Source organism: Aythya ferina (assembly GCF_964211825.1).
Source record: "Aythya ferina genome assembly, chromosome: 27".
NCBI lineage: Eukaryota > Metazoa > Chordata > Aves > Anseriformes > Anatidae > Aythya > Aythya ferina.
The window spans coordinates 135,758-153,868 of NC_140310.1; the positions used below are offsets into that span (position 1 = coordinate 135,758).

General features: G+C 61.9%; 1 protein-coding gene and 1 long non-coding RNA gene across 7 annotated transcripts in view; both read left to right on the forward strand.

The window, feature by feature from the left end:
• The first annotated feature begins 300 nt into the window (after positions 1-300).
• Positions 301-18,111, forward strand: part of OGDH (oxoglutarate dehydrogenase) — a 33,576-nt gene continuing 15,765 nt past the window's right edge. For 2 of the 6 annotated variants that reach the window (XM_084499229.1, XM_084499231.1), the window contains exons 1-4: positions 301-385; positions 3,591-3,839; positions 10,956-11,144; positions 14,657-14,747. In XM_084499229.1, the coding sequence (XP_084355355.1) occupies positions 3,618-3,839; positions 10,956-11,144; positions 14,657-14,747 (502 nt within the window). In that variant the 5' untranslated portion in view covers positions 301-385; positions 3,591-3,617. Of the gene's footprint in view, positions 386-2,607; positions 2,660-3,590; positions 3,840-10,955; positions 11,145-14,656; positions 14,748-14,876; positions 14,980-18,111 lie in introns of those variants that run through there. The other 4 variants (XM_084499227.1, XM_084499230.1, XM_084499232.1 and 1 more) reach the window with 3 other exon arrangements.
• On the forward strand, positions 3,851-6,758 carry LOC311424246. The gene is made up of 2 exons (XR_014686031.1): positions 3,851-6,210; positions 6,319-6,758. It is a non-coding gene; the product is annotated as an uncharacterized lncRNA (long non-coding RNA).

Below are 18,111 nucleotides of genomic sequence, written 5' to 3' on the forward strand. Positions count from 1 at the left end.
TGCTGATGTCCCCACCCCAGTGTCCCCATGCTGGATGTCCACACACCATGCTGATGTCCCCCGGCTGTCCCCACCCCATTTTCGGTGTCCCCATGCCCGGTGTCCCCCCCCCACTGTCCCCCCCCCCTCAGTGTCCCCACGCCCCGCCCCCGGCCGGGCTCCCTCTCCCCCACGTGACCCCGCGCGCGCGCGCGCTCCTCCCCGGGGTGGAGGAGAGCCGCGCATGCGCGGCGGGGCGGGCGCGCGGCGTGGGCGTGGCCTCGGGGGGGCGGGAGGAGGGGGGGCGTGGCGACGCGGTGACGTCAGCGGCGCGGGGCGGCAGTCGGCGGTTGGGGGCCGCTGTCAGAGCCGGGGCCGCGAGCGGGGCGGACGGGCGGGCCGGCAGGTACGGGGCGGGCGGGGGGCGGCGGGGCCGGGCCGGGCCGGGGGCGGCGGGGCCGGGGCAGGGCCGAGCAGGGCGGGGACGGCGGGGGGGGGGCGCGGCGGAGGCGGCGGGGCCGGGGGGGGGGCTGCGGGCGCTCCCCGGTGTCCTTGGCGCCGCCGCCCGGGCGCCTCGGGGCGGGGCCGGGGGCGTGGCCTCCGCGGGAGAGGGGGGGCGTGGTCGGGGGAGGGAGGGGGCGTGGCCGCCGCGGGGAGAGGGGCGGGGCCGGGCGTGGGATGGGCAGCGCCGCGCGGCCAATGGGGAGGGGCGCGAGGGGAGGGCGGGAGGGGGGGGAGGGCGCTGATTGGGGGGGGAGCGGGGAGGGGGCGGGGACTCGGGGCCAGCGCGGCCGCACGTGGGGGCAGCGGCGGGGCCGAGCGGGGACCCCCAGTGACCTCCAGTGACCCCCGGTGACCTCCGGTGACCCCCGGCCACGGAGCCCCCCAGCCTTGGGGACCCCGAGCCCAGGGCCCCGGGACCCCCGACCCCAGAGCCTCCAGCCCCGGGGGCCCCAAGCCCAGCGCCCCCCAGGCCTGGGGTCCCCCATCCCTGGGCCCCCCCAGCCCGGGGGTCCCCAAGCCCAGCGCCCCCCAGCCCCGGTCCCCCCGGGAGCCCCTTGGGACCAAAGGGCCCGGTGCCGGCATGTGCCGTGCGGGGCGGCTCCACGTGCCCCACGCCGCGCCTTAGCGCCGTGCTCAGCACCTTGGGCCTCTCCCTCGTCTTCTTCCCGTAGGTTGGGCAGGGCGCGGTGAGCGGCAGCCTGGCTTCCCTGCAATCAAGCCTTGAATTCCTGCCTAGCCTCTAGCTGGCGGGTTTGGTTCTGAGGAAGGAGGGGAAAAAAAAAAAAAAAAAAAAAAAGGCATTTCCCAATTATTTCCCAATTCTAATTACCCGCGTTCTGCGGAAGGTTTCGGTGGCTCTGGCTGCCAGAGGTCACGGTAGCGCCTTGAGCTGCTGTGCTCTGTGCTGTGCTCGTGCACATATCGGCCCCTAACCTGCCCCGAGCGCTGTGGTTTTTGCCTTTCCACTGAAAACACGAGGCTGGTGGAGTTTTATCCAGCGTTAGCAGCGAGGGCCTGGCCAAGCAGTGTTTTTTTTTTCCTTCCAATGCCCCTCGTGTGCAAGCAGGGCAGCCTCGCAGGGTGCTTTGTACCAGGGCACCGCTCCTGCAGCTGCCTCAGGCTGCGTCCCCGCGCTGCTGTCACTGCCCTCGGGCACAACCGGGGCTGGTGAGAGGCTCCTGGGGGCGGTGGGGTCCCACCAGGCCGGGCTGAACCCTGGCATTACCGCCCGTGCTCTCCCCAGAGGTCACCGAGCCGCTGCTGGGTGGCAGGCCTGAAACTGGACACCAGCGCTGACGCTTTTGTCCCAAAGCTTTTTTCCCCCCCCCCACGTGTGCGCGCGCGCCAGGCGGGCGGCTCGGCCGCCTCTCCGAAGCATCTCGAAATAATTTGGCGGCTTAAATGCGAGGAAGGAGAATCGCCAGCCAAAAAAACACCCCAGGGTGGTGGTGGTGGTGCCAGCGCGTGCGCCCTGCTGCGTCTGCCCGCTTGGAGCCGGACACCCGGCGTGGGGCTCAGGGCCCTGCCTGGGTGCTGCTGGGGGTGAGAAAGCGGAGGGGAAGGGAAGGGACGCGCTTCTGCCCCCGGAGTAACTCCCTCCTAACTCCCTCCGACACCAATTTCTGCCCTTAATTAGCGCCTGCAGTGAATAAAGGGCCAGGAATGCTGCGCGCTGGCATTCCCCGCCTGGAAGCGTTGTCCCAGCCGGGTGCAGCAATCAGCCTCAAATGGGTCAGGACGCTGCTGCTGCTGCTGCTCTTAATGTTGCATCACCCCAAATCTTGCGTTTCGAGGGGGGAAGCTTAGCTACCGTGGTGCTGAGTAGCTAGAACTAGGTCCAACACCCCAAATTTTGGCAGCAGGGCTGGTTAGGACGCCTCACGCCGCCAAACTTTGCTCTCCTGGGACCGAGCGGTGGCTGCGGGACGCGGGGACGCCTCCAGCCCGGCCTCGAGGGGTGGCACAGGGCAGGGCAAAGCTCCCTGAGGCCGTCCTGTTCCAGCACTTTCCCTGGGGCTGCGTTATCAGCAGTGTTTTACAGCGGCAGCTCGGTTCGCCCTGCGGACTCGCGCACGCCCGCTTTGGCCGCGGCCACTCGCGGCTGGGACGGTGACAGCTCGGTGCGCGCCTTGCCGCGCTGCAGCCCGGCCGAGGCCAAAAGCAGAGCGGGTGCCGGGTGAGTAATGCAGCAAAAACGGGCCTGGGAGAGCCGCCCCGGTCCAGCTGGCAGCCCTCTGAGCAGGGAAGGGAGCGGAGGAGAAGCCGCTGCGGGGTTTGCGCAACGAGAGCCGCTTCGCTGCGCTCCTGCGGGGCTGGAGAGGTCCCTGTAGGGGAGCCCGTGGGGCTGAAGGGAAAGGTTTGTGAAGGTTTGTGGCTTCCAGCACTCAAACCCAGCTGGGAAATAAAACATTCCTGGCTCCCCTCTGTGCCAGGGGGGTTGCTTTGGTGCCTGCCTGGGAGGTGTTTGTCCTCCAAACTCCTGGGGCTGGCGGCGCTGCGGCCGGCGTCCTGTTCCCGGTGCTGGGTGCAGGCACTGAAGCCTTTGCTCCCCGGCACCCCCTGTCCTCAGGCTCCCCGCCGGGGTTACTCCCTCTTGGCTTTGTCCCCGCTGCCTCGGGATGGGCACACGGTCGTGGCAGCGCCTCGTTTCTCAGAGGTGCCCCCGTACGATTCCAATTTCCCAATGAAAAGCAGAGAATGGAGGCTTTGCAAATGGGGCACCGCTTTCACGGGCTCAGCTGGCAATCCCAACCCCGTACTGCTTCTCCCGCTGCGCTTCTTGGGCACTGGGAGCCGAGCACTGCTGCGTCCCGTGACAGGGAGCTCCTAAAACCAAACCCATCCCTTCCTCCAGCCGCCCCCGAGGTGCTGGAGCTGCTCCTGCGCCGCAGGACCCGGACCTCAGCTGTGTGGGGCGTGGAGGGAATCGGAAACAAACCCGATCCCAAGCTCGGCTCTGCAGGCTGGGTGCCTGCCGGGGGCCGCCAGGACAAATTAATTTCTCTGGCATTAGCCCCTGCTCCCGCTGGCTGGCGGGGTGAGGGGGGTGTCTGAGCCGTGCTGCCTTGGACAATTCCTAAAACTCCGTTTCGTTTCTCTTCCAACAGGAACTCGTGCGAGGCTACGGGACAAAAATGTTTAACTTAAGGACTTGTGCAGCAAAGCTGAGGCCGTTGACGGCCTCTCAGACTGTTAAGACAATTTCCCAACACAGGCTGGCAGCACCCAGGACGTTTCAGCGGATCAGGTGCTACAGCGCACCGGTGGCTGCCGAGCCCTTTTTGAGTGGGACTAGTTCAAACTATGTGGAGGAAATGTACTATGCGTGGCTGGAAAACCCCAAAAGTGTACATAAGGTAAGGAGCAACCCTGCCAGGAGTCTGCCTTCGCTTCGCTCTGTGTGTCTGTGGGAGCCGTGAGGTCAGGTAAGTGCCAGCGGCCCCAGGAGGATTTCAGCCCGAGCCGGACGGTCGTGGATGTGCCCCCACCGGACACCAACGGCAGCAGGGCCCCGAGCAAGAGCAGCGAGAGGCTTCTGGCTTCACGAGCGAGCGCTCCGTGCTTCTGCATGCGGCCGGCGTGGAGTTTCCGTGCCCTGGATCACGAGTGGACGCGAGGAACGGCTGCTCCCGGGGACCACCTTGGCCGAGCTCCCGATGCTTTGTGTTTTCCAGCTCTAGGGCTTTATCGGGAGGGTTTATCCCGAGGTGGGGAGGGAGGGGAGGGTGTTCTCTACGTCTTGGCCGGTTTCCTTTTTGCTGTTTGCAGGCTGTGCCGTGCTGCCCGGGGCTCCTGCAGAAAGGCTGGGGACTGCGGGGCCGGAGGGATTCCCCCCAGCTGCTCCCAAATGCAAGCCTGAAAAAACAACCTAGATTTCTGCACACGCTGCCCGTCCCTGTCGCATGTTCAGGGCTGTATTTCGGGGCCACGTGTCCATGCGTGTGGCTGCAGGGCTGCAGGGCTTGCTGCCCGTCCTGCTGGAGCACAGCCCCCGCTGCCTGCCGTGGGGCTCTCCAAAACCCGGCGGCGTTGTTCCCCCTCTCTGTTTCACAAGGGAAATGTTACCGCAGTGACTAAGTTTCGACATGAGCCACCCAGTTTTTAAGAGGGCTTCTTGCATGTTCTGAGGGAGAGCACAACCTGCTTCAAGGTGCTTTATGTGTCGTGTCAGGGGCACTGATCCCGTGCACCCAGAGCACACGGCCGGGAGGCTAATTGCTGCTGTGCAGGCCTCAAGGTAGGCTCCAAGCCAGGTTTTCACGGCCAAAGTTCACTTTTTGCTTCCTTCTAGGTACGTGGGTGGCTGAGCCAAGCGATACGGGCTCGGAAAGCACAAAAAGCCTTGCTTTGGGTGGTGCCACTTGTCAAACAGGGACTTGAAAGCCGCTAAGGGAGCGCTCCTGTCCCTGACGTGCTGCAGCCTGGTGCTCCAGAGGTGGGATTTGGGATAAAAGCTGCAGTGGTTTTGTCCGTCTGTCTGCACGGGGGCAGCAGGCAGTTAGGAATACAGAGGGTGAGGAGGATGTGCTGCTCGCTGAGCACAGCCGGGCTGGCGCCTGCTGCAGCAGCAAATCCAGATGCGGTTCCCCAAAGGGGTGAAGCTGACACCGGAGGCTCGGCGCTCATGGGCAAAGCTGGCTGTGGCTGCTGCTGCTGCCGAGGCTCGTTTGGGGCCGGGCAAAGCCCCCCTGGTTCTGCCACCCCTTTGGAGCGCTGCCACGGAGCCCTCGCCCCTGCAGGCTGGGGGGATGTTGTTGCTGGTCTGGCTCGGGATGCCAGCAGCAATGTGCCATTACAATCTTAGAGGCAAGCAAAGGTTGTTTTTTTTTTTGCGTTTTAAGTCGTGCCTCGGTGCTGGAGTTCCCCCAAAACCTCACTGATGCTAGAACCGTAAGGCCAGGCCCAGGGCATTGTGCCCCGCTCTTTAGGGCCAAAAAACCCTGCTCCGAGCGCTGCCTCCGGTGTGGGGCCCCCAGTGCAAGGAGCCCTGGGCGTACTGGAAAGGGCCCAGCACAGGGCCCCCAGGGTGCTGCAGGGGCCGGAGCTCCTCTGCTGCCGGGAGAGGCTGCGAGAGCTGGGGCTGGAGAGGACGAGGCTCTGGGGGATCCCATCCAAATCCATCTGTAGCTGTGGGAAGGTGTGGAGGGGATGGAGCCGGGCTCCTTCCAGCGGTGCCCAGTGCCAGGCCCAGTAGTGCTGGGCTCAAACTGGAGCCCTGAGGCTCCCCCTGAGCAGCACCAAGCCCAACCGTGCTGGGTGGGTGCCAGAGCCCTGGCACAGGTCCCCAGAGAGGTGCCAGAGCCTCCTCCTCGGGGTCTTTTCACCCTGCTGGACGTGGTGCAGGGCTCTGGGTGGCCCTGCTGGAGCCGGGTGGCACCAGAGGGGCCTGGGGGTGCCCCCAGCCCCCACCACCCCGCGGCTCTGTGCTTCTGACCCTGGGCACGCCAACCGGAGGGGTTTCGAACCTGCCGGGGCCTCCTGGAGAGGAGCCACCCGAGGGTGGGGTTTCCAAAAAACGCCGGGCTGCTGCGACAGCGCCTGCAGCTTATCTGCTGACAGCAGAAACCGGCCGCGAGTTTCCCCATGCCTGCTGCTCTCGGTGGGGCTGCTGGAGGCCGGGGAAGAGCCGGGATTTCTGGGCTTGGGTCACCAGAAACCTGCCGTGACGGTGCCGGCGTGCCTCCGGGCGCCTGGGCGAGATGAGTTCACTTCCTCCAGCAGCGTCCGGTAGCCGAGATTGCAAAACGCATTCAAATGTGGCTTTAGTGTAAGGAAGGCTTATGTAAAAAGACGTGGTTCATTTTTTTTTTTTTCCCCCCTCTTTCTGTCCTTCAGCTGAACTCCAGCTTCCTGTTAGAGAGCTTTGCTGGAGCGCAAGGAGCAAACGAAGCTGAGCTGGGAAAGGAGGAGGAGAGGACAGAGGAAATGAAATCGCTTCTAGCGGCTGCTGGGAGCCTTCCTGGTATTTTCAGCCTGGTGCTTGGCTCCCCGTGACCCCCAGCAAGCCGTGGGCTTGGGGCAGGAGCCTGGGGACCCACGGTGATGGTGACCCCCGGCATGTCTGCGTTAAGCTGCAGCCGTCCTGGAGAGCAGCCCCGTGTTCAGGCTGAGCTGGTGACCTTACGGGGTACGGCTTTCCCCATCAAGCAGCCTTTAGTAGGGATTTCTTATTTCATTCTGTCTCGATTTATACGTTGGGCTGCATTAGGTCAACTAACCCGGCCCTTTGGCTGTGTCCTCCGTGCTTGTGCTCCCAAATCAGTCTGGGCTGCCTGCATGTGCTGGGGGTCTCACTTGGGAGGTCGAGACATCGGTGTTTCGTCGTAAATCTTCAGCGGTGAGCGCCCCAGGGGATCGCAAGCCCCCGCACATTGGGCAGGGACACGGCTGTCTGGCACCCTGCCCCATCGCATCTTGGTGGGGATGGTGCCGTGTCCCTGGGGAGGTTGTGCCAGCCGTTGGTTCCCCTGTGAAAAATTGCCTCTAGCCAGACAAAACCTCGCTCAGCACAACTTGTACCTGCTGCTCCTTGTCTTCTCCGTGGCTGTCCTTGTCCTTGCAGCTGCCCTTTGCATCCCGGGTGCTGTGACGGGGACCCCAAGCCCTTCTCTTCTCCGTGGTGCAGAGACCCAACTCCTTCCCTGTGTCCTCCTCTCTCGTCCTTGCCTTCCTCCTTTCCCTTGGGCTGTTGTTGTGCTTGCAGGAGGCTGCTCTGGAGCATTCACAAGCTCCTTCACCCTCCGTGGATGCTCCCCACGGGATCCCTCGCAGCTGGGCTCTGAGCATGTTGCCGTGGGCACTTCTGAAACCCAGGCTCTTTGTCCTGCTGCTGGTTTTCAGCATCCTCAGGAGGCTCTTAAACACCACGGCGCTTCGGTCAGCGTTGGGCGTTGCGTGGTCACACAACTCCTGCTCTGGGAGCAGTGAATGCGGCGCCGCGCCGTACCCCCAAGACCAACTTCTGTTTTCTTGAGGCTTCCTCGAGCGGCTGAAGCAAGTTTTTGTTCGTGGCATCAGTCAGGATGGGGAGGTCAGCAGCAGATCCGCCGTGGTGGCGATGCCTCCGGTGCAACCCGGAGCCATCTGGTAGAGCTTTTGGGGTGTCCGTGGCTCCAGGGAGTGATTCCAGCTCCTCCTCTTCCTTTTCTGTTGCTCTGAAGGAGCTCGTGGCTTCTCCAGCCATGCAGGGCTATTGCCAGAGCTGCCTCGTAGACCAGGAGGTGCGGGTCTGTCACCTGAGGTCCACAACAGAAGCAGCAAGGATGTGGCCGGGGATGGGGACGGGGTGTCCTGAGACGTGCGTGCCGTGCCTCCGCTGAAATCCAGCGAGCCAGACCCGGTGGAGTTGGGAAGAGCTGGGTTTTGCTTGGCAAACTGTGTTTGGGGCCGGCTCCGTGTGCCCAGCACTGGGATTTCTTGGTGATGGGTTGGCCAAAGCCACAGCCATGGGAAGGTCCAGCAGCAGGTCCGAGCTTTTTGGGTGCATGAGCCTCGAGGATGGAGGGAGAGGAGGAGTGCGGAGAGCAGCTGCGGCACCAGGAGGGCGAGCAGGAGCTCAGGGGCAGGCACCCCTCGGCTGCATCACCACGGGCACCTTGGGCCAGCAGTTCAGCCAAAGTCCTCGCTGCGATACGAGCCCCGATAGCGCTGGCGTTGGGCTGCTCCCGTGCGGGGTTTGAGCTCCTCCAGAGCCATCCCAGCCAGCAGCCCCGAGGTGAGCCGTGCCGGGGGGGGGACACGTGCATGTTTGCATCTTCCTTGAAAAACACCGAGCTCGAAACCAGGTTAGAAACCTGCAAGCTGATGGGTTTATGGCGCGTATCGAGGCCGCAACCTTCGCCGGGGGCACAGCCCGCAGTAAAGTAGCCTGAAATCCTCGGTAATTACGTGGGGCAATAAAACGCTCGGTGAAAGTACCCGAGCTGACTCAGCCGGCGCCGCACCCTGCGCGGGGAGCTCGCGGCCGGACCTGGGCGCCCTGCACGGAGCAGGGAGCGGCCCCGAGGGGTCAGGGCTCTGAGGGCCAGAACCCATGGGGTCACGCAGAGAATGGTGGTGCTTTTTGGGGGAAAGCGGCCGTGAGGAAGGCGAGTGGGATGCTCGGTTTCCGCGGGGCGGGTGGGCACCGCTGCCTGCTGTCCCTTCTTCTTCCCATTGCCCACTGAGCTCCTGGCGGCCGTGCCCCTGCTGCGGTGTTACCAATGCTGATTTTGGGATGCACACAGGGCCAGCAGCCATGCAGGGGGCTGTCCCGGGCTGGCTTTAACTCTGGGATGAAGCGAGGGTCTCCGTGCTTCAATGCATGGCTCCTTACACACCTCGATGGCAGGGCCACGTGGCCTGGAAAACCACCGTGCTTCGAGAAGCGAGCTCCAGACCCCTTCTGCCCGCGCCCACCCTGGCTCGACTGCATGCAGAAACCTTTCCCAGCCTCTCTTCCCCTCCTCGCTGCTAGCAGATGCTCCCTTTCCCTCTCCCAGCTTTGCCTGGAGGCTGTTTAATGGCCTGGAAAACAGCAGCGAGGCCGATTCCTGCCCGCCCCGCAGCGCCTCGGCCCTGTGCAGCCCAAACCGGAGGCAGCGGCTCCGGACGGGGCCACGGGAGGACACGGCCTCCCCGCGGGAGGCTGAGCGCCGCAGGGCCACCCGCCGCCTTCCCTTTGAGCCCGGGGCAGGGCCGTGGAGGTTGGCTCCTCTTTGGTGAGCCTCGGGGAGCTTTGGTCGCTCCTTCCGTGGCCTGTGTTTACGGCTGGAGGGGCCGGGAGGAAGGATGGAGCAGGAGGCAGCCTCTCTCTTTTCTCATTGTAATTTCCTTCAGCAGCAAACAATCGGAGGAGCGCGGTCAGGTGTTTGCTGTGTTTGCTTTTCTTTACGTTTTTTTTTTTTCCCTTTTCCTTTGGGGGAAATCAGTTAGATGCATACCAGCCCCCGGCGCCAAATTTTTTTTTTTTTTTCCAGTTTTTATTTATGTTCCGTCAGCGTGACCTGCTTCTAAATTTACTCACCTTGTGCGGCCACGTGCTGGGGCGTCCACGCGAGTCGCAGCGGCTGGAAATAGCTCCCGGGCATGTGACGGCCGGAGCCGGGAGCTGGTGCTCCCTGCAAAGGTTATGCTGCGGCTCGGGTGCCCGGTCACCCTGGTAGCAGGGTGAAAAAGCTCCTTTTCTGCCCCAAACCGGCACCGAAGCTGCGCTGAAGGCTGTTTTTGACCTGGCTTACCCGCACCTCACCAGGGCTTCATTTTGGAGCTCTCGGTGAGCAAACTCCAAACTGAGGAGGCCGTCCTGGGCCCAGCATTATTCTCCACGGTGGTTTCTGCTGCAACAGAAACCAGGCTTCCAGCTAAATCCACGACCCTGACCGTGCAGTTGTGTTTTGTCCAAAAATAGGCAGCGGTAGTTAATTCCCTAGCGCTTCCTCTGCTGGCATCGTGTCCTTCGTGCAGAGCCTGACGCCTCCAGCACGGGGCCAACCTGTGCTTCTCTGGGGTGATTTTTCCAAACGCCGCTGCCCGACAGACCCAGGGACCGGCTGATTTTCCCAGTCCTGCTGCCAGTGGCTGCCTCCCATGCAGGAGCACGGGGAGCTGCGTGCCTGGAGAGACCTGCTGGGCTGAAACCACAACCAGCAGCAGGTCTGGCGGTGGCTCGAGCTGACCTGGTGCGGGCACGGGGGTCCAGGGCACCACCACCCACCCCACGTCGCCTTTGTCCCTCGATACCCTTCAGTGCAGGAAGGGGAAGGGGTGAGGTGGGATGTGCGTGGCTGCCTTCGCTCTGCAGGGTGAGGTTTTTCACAGGGGCAGCGTGCTCAAAGCAAGCGTTGTGGCAAGGAAAGTGATGCTCGTTTTTTTTGTGGCCGACAGAAAAAGTCAGCTTTGGGGCCCGGAGAGCTCGGCCCCAGCTCCGTCGGCTGCATGGGGACGTCGCGTTTGGTTGCTGGAAGGACGGGGAGAGGTGGAGAGGGGGCGGTAAAAGCTGGGGCTGAGCTGCTCTGTGTCGGAGGCTGCCAGCTCCACGGCTGCCTCGCTGGAGGTCGGTGCCCAGCCGGGGCTCCCAAAGGTTCGTGAGCTCCTCAGGGCAACGCCGTTGGTGAGCCCAGCCCCAGCTTTAATCCTTTCTTGTCCAAACGCAATCGCACCTGTGCTTTTTGTCACTTGTCTCTAAAAAACAAAGCAAGGCAGCACCAATTTGTGTGGGTTCTGTACAAACGACGTGCAGCACGGCAGACTTTCCCCTCTGGTCCTGCACCTCGTTAACACTCAGTGTTTTCTCCCCAGCGAGGCTGCAGAGGTGCCTGCAGGCTCCGTGGTGGTTGGGTGCAGCTGGGGTGAGCTTGGCCCCCCCTGTCCCAAGCCTGCAGCCGGTCTCTGAAGGCCGCTGTGACACTGAGCTGAGGCTCCTGTGACCGTCCTGTCCTGTAGGATGGCTGCGTTGTGTGTGCTGAACCCGCTGCCTCTCTTTTTTTTCCTAGTCATGGGACATCTTCTTCCGCAACGCCAACGCCGGAGCTGCTCCAGGCACCGCTTACCAAAGCCCCCCCCCACTGAGCACCAGCCTTTCTGCACTGTCACAAGCACAGTTCCTGGTTCAAGCACAGCCCAACGTAGACAAACTGGTGGAAGACCACCTCGCAGTGCAATCTCTCATCAGGGCATACCAGGTAAGGAGGTCGCTTTGTGCAATTTGCCCTTTGCAGCCCCCCCAGCAGCTCGGGCACCCCCTGCCCCTGGTGGTTTCGTGCTGGATGCGTGGCGCACGGGTTCTGTGCATGCACCCCGGGCTTTTAACATCTGCTGACCTGCTGGGGCAGATGCTCAGCTGATGGCTCTTAGACAATAGGAAGATTAAAGCCATTGTCCCCCCGATCAGAGCAGTTCTGTAGCAATGCTGGCAGCCAGGAGCTGCGGGAGGGGGCCCCCGTTCCCACGCCGGGGCTGGGGCGTGAGCGCGGCGCTGCGCTTTGCTTCCACCTCCTGCCTCGCTCAGAAGTAGCGTGGGACGGCCGTCCTGCTTCCCGTGGCTCAAGTGACAGAACTTCTCAGGTCCCAAAATAGAAGCTCAGGAAACGTTTCCTTGCGATCTGCAAAGTGGGAGAAGGCTGCGGCGCCACCGGCCTGAAGCTCAGACCGACGCTGCCAAAATCAACGTCTCGGGAGAAGCAAGTTCTGAGCAGAAGGGAAACATCCGCTGGCTGAAGGAGCAGCGTGTGCACCAATGACATGGCCAACATTTTACTCAGGAGGGCGCGGAGCTGTCTCTGTGCCTGTCGTTCTTTCACCTTTTGGTTGCAGCCTGGTTTGCCCAGGGTGGGCTTTGCTGGGGACTGCGGTGGGAAGTTCCCAAACCCAGCCACGGTGGAGGTGACCTTAGCTCTGCCATGCCCGTGTCACCTGCTGCTGGAAAGAAGCACTCGCTGCAGGTCAGGATCCTGCTCAGGTATCGGAAAAACCCAAGGGACTGGGCCACAGGTTAATTCCAAAGGTCTGCTCAGCCTGCGCCCTGCTGGCCCAAAGAAGGTGCCCCAGCCCGGCTCGCCTCCACACCCGAGTCCTGGGGCATTGCTCTGCTTTTCTTGGGCACGGTGCAGCCAGGGCTTGTTTGTGAGGACCTGCACCGTGCCTTCTGGCCGGGATTGTGGGAGGCGACTGCCCTGCTGGCTTTGAACCCCGGGCGAGTGGTTTCTAAGTGCCGTGCGTCGCCTGCTGGCTCAGCAAGCAGGCGGATGCTGCAATAAATCAAGCAGTGCACGGTGTGGCTGGAGGCAGCGATTTCCGACCAGCAGCTTGAACCCCAAATCCTCAATTTCTTCTGCATTCCCTCCGCTCCTCAGTCTCTGAAATGGTGCTGCTGGGAGCTGGTTGCTCTTGGCCTGTTTTTTTCTAACCCTTGCTGAGGAATGTGCCTCCGCTCCTGCACCGGTGCCGCTGCACGGCTGCAGCCGTGGTGGCTGTGAGCTGCCGTGGTTTGTCTGGAGGGGAAATTCAGCGTGGTGTGTGGAGGGAGGTAGGCGAGAGCAGGAGGCCCTGCCGGTGCTGTGTCACCTCCTGAAACACCAGGCAGTTAATTTCTGAAACTGGATCGAGCTGGAGAGTCTGTGCAGTTAGAGGTGAGCCGTGCCCCTGCTCTGCCGTGGTTCGTGGTAGCACCAGCGCTGGCTTGTTCCTTAATTGTAGCAGTGCTTACGTGTCCAATTCATCATTTCCTTTGAAATAACCGGTGTGGTCTTGTTCCGAGCTGGGGAAAACAATCTGCCTTTGTGTCCCTGTAACGAGGGCGGCCGTGCCACCCACCCGGCGGGACCTCTGCTGCTGGCTGCTCCCACGGCTGCCGACGAAGCTCCGTGTGGCAGCGCCCTGCAGCCCGGCAACCTTGCATGTGGGGAATGAAAAAAAAACGTGGCTCCTGCTGGGAAAAGGCCTCCTCCTCCTTCCCACAAGAATTTGGGGGTTCGCTGCGTACTGCTGAGCCAATCTCTGGACTGGTCACCGAATGCTCCTTGCCTCGCCCCTGCTCACCGGCCCTGCTCCCAGCCAGGGCACCCAGCCCCAAACGTCTGCCCCATGGACGTGGGAGCAGCATAGTGAGCTCGTGTCCTGCCCCTAAGCCTCGGGATAGTCCTCATGCTCTGCTGCAAGTCAGAGCAAATAAACACATCCCGGACAAAGCAGCCCCGAGCAAGCTTGGGGTGCAGAGAGCCTGCGGGGACCGTGCTCAGTCAGCCGCTTGCCTTACAGTTAGTGGCTCATTTCAGGCTTCCTGGCTGGTAGAACTACAAAAAGCCTTCCCCAAAAGCCTGTTTGGACAGTCAGAATATGAGTGACTCTGGTAAATAGCATTAGAGCCGTGTGGCTGGTGTATGCGAGCTAATCCCAATAGCTTTGCGCACGAGCGATTCCAGTAGCTGGAAACTGTCCTGATGGTGAGGAGCATCACGCAGTTTTTGGGGAGCCCATGCCAGAAGTGGAGCTGAGCCTGGATGTTTCAAGACCTGGAGCTGTCAAGAGGCAGGACTGTGGCTTGAGGTTGAGCGCTCTGCCCGTCGGGGTGAGCTGAGTTTGCACGGGGAGCTGTCTGCTGTCGTGAGCAGCTAAGGGGAAAGTTTCCTCAGACTGTGGCAAAAGAGGTCAGGCCTGAGTCAGAATAAAAAGCAATATCTGCAGCTTCAGGCGTCTGCCGGGTAGGAGGTAGTGCCCTGCTGGGAGGGCAGCAGTGAGTATTGAAAATAAAGGCAGTAAGTATTGAAAACGCAGACTGGGCAGCACTGGGAGCGCCGAGGAGGCCGACGAGGATGGGATTTGTGGTTGGAGGAGCACAGCCACGGCTGCTCAGCACCAGCGTGGGACAAATGCTGGGCCCCGTGCATCTCACTGGAAGGAAAGCAAGCAGTGGAGCCATTCCATGGTCAGCACCCTGCTGCGGTCTCCGTCAGCACCTTCCTGGCCACAGCTCTCCTGCACCCAAAGCCCCGTCCGCAGCGTCGTGTCCCGGACCCACTGCAGCCCCCTCCGTGACGGCGGTGTGCACGGGCTGACCGTCCTGCCCTGAAGGAACTCTTGAGTTAACGAATTGCCTCTCGTTACTCTCTGTGGCTCCTGGTGCAGACACAAACCCAGCGAGATGCCTCCTGGAGCCGCTGATGCTCCTGTAGTGCCAGAGCCCTTCAAAATTGCTGCCCCTGCTCTTCCTACAGCAGCAGTCCGAGCGCTCCACGTCCTGCGCCTTGGCCTTTTTAAGAGGAAAGGAGCAGTGTGGAGTTGTCACTGTTGTCACCAGGAGGTGCTTGGGGTGGAAGTCAGATGAGCTCTGGGAAGTCAGGCAGCCCTGGGGCTTGTGCTTGGGAAGGTCTCTGCTCCGGAGGGGCCCCCAGAAATCGGAGAGGGGTCAGGTGGGTGGCACCCGTACCCGGTGCAGAGCGCTCTGGGGTTCTTCCCCACGCACAGAGCTGCGCTGAGGAGCTTCTCCAGGCTTCGTTTGGAGCCACAGACTGGGCTGTTAGCTGTGCCATGGCAGAGCTGTGCCAGGCGTGCTGTGAGAGCAGCCAGGTCCCTCCTGTCCGGCAGCTCTGCGGAATATGTAAAGGGGGAAACTGCATGACTTGCTTGAATTTTCTCTGTTAAGGAATGCCTCTCGAACTAACTTGTTTTAATGACTAATCTGTGTTGTTGCTTCCAGGTCAGGGGCCATCACATTGCAAAGCTTGATCCTCTCGGCATTAGTTGTGTAAATTTTGATGATGCACCAGTAACTGTTTCTCCAAACGTCGGTGAGAATTGCTCTGCAAATTAATTCTAATGTAATTTAACTTTTTTACCCCTCCCCTCTTTTGTTTTTCTCCCTCTCTCCTGTCCCTCTTGGTATCTGTTCTCCTGTCCACTCCTGGCCCATTTCATAGATTCGAGGGCATCATGTAGCACAACTCGACCCACTGGGCATCTTGGATGCGGACCTGGACTCGTCCGTTCCGGCCGATATTATCTCATCCACAGACAAACTGGGTGAGGGCTTTGACAGCAGTCAGTGCTGCATTGCTTGAGCTCCTCTCTCTTTCACAGCTTCGTAGGTAGAGCGCTTCACCCGTGCAGAGGGAAGCTCTTGGGTTTCCTTCGTGATGATCACTCTAAATTTAATCACTCCTGGAGCGTGCGGCGGCGGAGCAGCTCTGCCCCCCTCCGGCTGTCCCAGCCAGCGTGCGCCGAGCCGAGCTCTCCGCTCGGGTCCCGTTTCTCCTCCCAGCAGAGCGAGTTTCCTCGCCTTGCAACGGGATTAACTCATCCCGTGGGGGAAGCCAGCACTTCTTCTGGAAATGGCAAGCAGCCAAGAGGTTTTGTGACGGGGAGAGCACGAGATCTGGTGCCTCGGCACCTCCTGCTGCTCTCGGAGGGCCCCGCCAGCAGGCGCTGAGCACTGGGGAGAAGGGGCTGGCCTCATCCACACCGGGCTGACGCTGCCAAGAGAAGCGTCCCGGCGTGCCCCTGCCGTGATGCCCTGCCTTCCCCTGCTCCCAGCCCCGTGAAGCACCTTGAAATCGGTGCCTTGCCCCTTTTCCCAAGACTGAGCTATGAGAACCTGCCGGTGATCATGACAAGGAAGCTTTGGGACGCGTTCCCGCACATGTAGGGGGTGGAAATTCCGGTGCCTGGAGTGAAAGACGCACGTGTGCTGCGCGGGAGGGTGTGTGTGGTGCCGAGGACGTGGACCCTAAATCTGACAGTGCTTAACCTCAGCCCTCTGAGCGTGCTTCAGTCGTGATCTCCGCAGCACGCTGCCGTTCTTCCAGCTGGAGCAGGGTCGGGGCAGCTGAGCTCTCTCACCTCGCTGGTGCTTTCCGGGGGTTTGACCCCGGTGCTGCGAGCACTCCTAGAGGCATGCTTCTAACTTAGCCTAGAGCCGCGGTAACGATCACTAACCCGCACAGCGCAGCAGCCGATGGGAACACGCACATGTCCAGATCTCCTGGCACCCGGCTGGGGGTGGATGGGGAGGAGGAACCTTCCCCAAAATCAACTTTTGTCCTGCTGGAGTGCAGGAAGGTGCTGTGACAGCCAGGTGACCCAGCCGAGCAGCGTTTTGGTTCCAGGAGCTACTGTGGCAGAGGCCGGGCACGTGTGGTTGTCGCCTGTGGCCCGGTCAGAAGCGTGCAGCAGCCTGCTGAATTTTGTCCAGGATTACCTCTGCGTCCTGCTTTGGGCTGGGACAGAGTTAATTTTCTTCCTAGGAGCTGGGAGTGGTAGAGAAGGGTTAGGATTTTGTTGGCCCAGCTGGTGGGATAAAGGGAAGCTGCTTCACCCCGAGATCTGATGTGCTGCCAAAGCGGGGCTGAGCACCAGGAGCCAGTGGCTAGGGCAGGAGCGAGCCCCGTGCCCGGGGCTGTGATGGGAAGAGGTGGGGGGATGTGTGCTGCGAACCTGGCCGCAGGATTGGGAACAAGTCCCCGTGTCTGCCAGCAGCAGCAGTGCCGCGAGGGAGGCTTTTAGGATGAGCAGGCCCTCCAGCTGTCTGGCCAAAGCAGAAACTCAGAGGAACAAAAAACCTGCCCGAGGCTTCTCCCCGAGTCCTGCCGCGGAGGCGCGCACACCCGCAGGCGTCTGCACGGATCCGTTTTGTCTCTGGGCTGTAGCTTTTGTCACCGAGTGTCACACCTGCCGAGTGATGCTGAATGCCTTTCGGCTTTCAGGCAAGCTCTGCCTGCTTCCTTTTCCCCCTCGGCAGGAGCTCAGGCTCAGCTCCTGCCCACTGCAGCTCAGATCCCCTCGCTGGGTCCAGGCTGTGATGGGAGAGGCCGAGAGCGGCCGTCAGGTCTGATCCAGCCGGGGCTGCTCCTGCCCTGCAGCCCTCTTTATGCCAGCAGCAGCACCACGGTGGTGATAAAACCTGGGTAAAGTGATAGCAATCTCCTTTTTCCCACTCCCCCGGGGTGCGTGGCCGTGAGCCATGCAGCCTGCCCCAGCTGGAGGTGTTCGGCATCGCTGCTCCGGAGGCATTAGCCAGGAGAGAATCTCAGCCCGAGATCTCTGCGTCTAAGCCAGGCGTTAATCTTAATTTCTTCATGCCTTTCTTTCTGAGATCTGTCACTGCAGTTCCTGGTGTTGATTTAATTGCCAGGAACGCACAAATTCATCGGAAATAATGAGTCCAGGGAGCAAGCCGTGCCACTGGTACCAGCTGCTGGTTCATGCTGGGGCTGGATCCCCGCAGCAGGCAGGACCCCGGGTTCAGGTGGCTGTGTGTAACCAGAGGAGGCTTTTTGTCTGCGTGTAACGATTATTTAGTACTCAATAGGCTTTCTGCTGGTAGTGGTGAGGAAATCTTCATCCGACTGATCTCAGAAGAAAATAGCAAACAGCTTTCAGGCGATGCTGAGCGCGGCAGAGGGAGCGGGCGCTGGTGCGGAGCTGGGGCAGGCAGGGGCTGTGCAGTCCCCGGGGACCAGGGGCCAGGAGGGAGAGGGGGCCAGGAGGGAGAGCTGCACAAACGCCGCCCTGCAAAGCGTGGCCAAGCCCAGCCCAGCAGCAAATTCCACGGAGCTGGACACGGGACTTTTCCCTTAATTGGCAACAGCCTCCCGTGCCGCTGAGCGCCCCGGCGGCCCAGCACTGCTCTTTTCCCGTGCGGGAGCAGCTCGGAGCTGTGCTGTCCTCAAACCACAGCCCCTGAGTGAGCGGCTGCCCCCTGCCATCAGCCCTCCGGGGGCAGGAGATGGGCGCCGTGGTGCTGGCAGTGCCCCGTGGGCTCTCGCTGGCCGTGCCAGTTCTCAGCCTCCTGCAGAGCCGTGGTGCAAAGCCCCTCTACCGAAGGCAAAGCTGGTGGGCAGGTCTGCAACCAGCAAACCTCAGGGCAGCGTGTTTGGGGATCCCCCTGCCACGTTGGGCATCCCTGGGCTGCCTCGTGGATCCCTCCAACGCTGTGGGATTTTCCACTCACAGCCCCAAAAGCGCTCTGAAGGGGCACGGAGCAGCTGGCTGGAGCTGAGCCTCCAGCGGGGGCTTTCTGGAGCCCGCAGGTTGTAGAGGGCCCGCAGCACCCTGGGTGGCATCAGCCCCGCCAGGCAGCGAGCAGGAGGTGCAGGGATGTGTGGCAGGGTGGGGACGGTGTCTCCCTGCTGCCCTCGCAGGCTTTCAGCAGTCAGG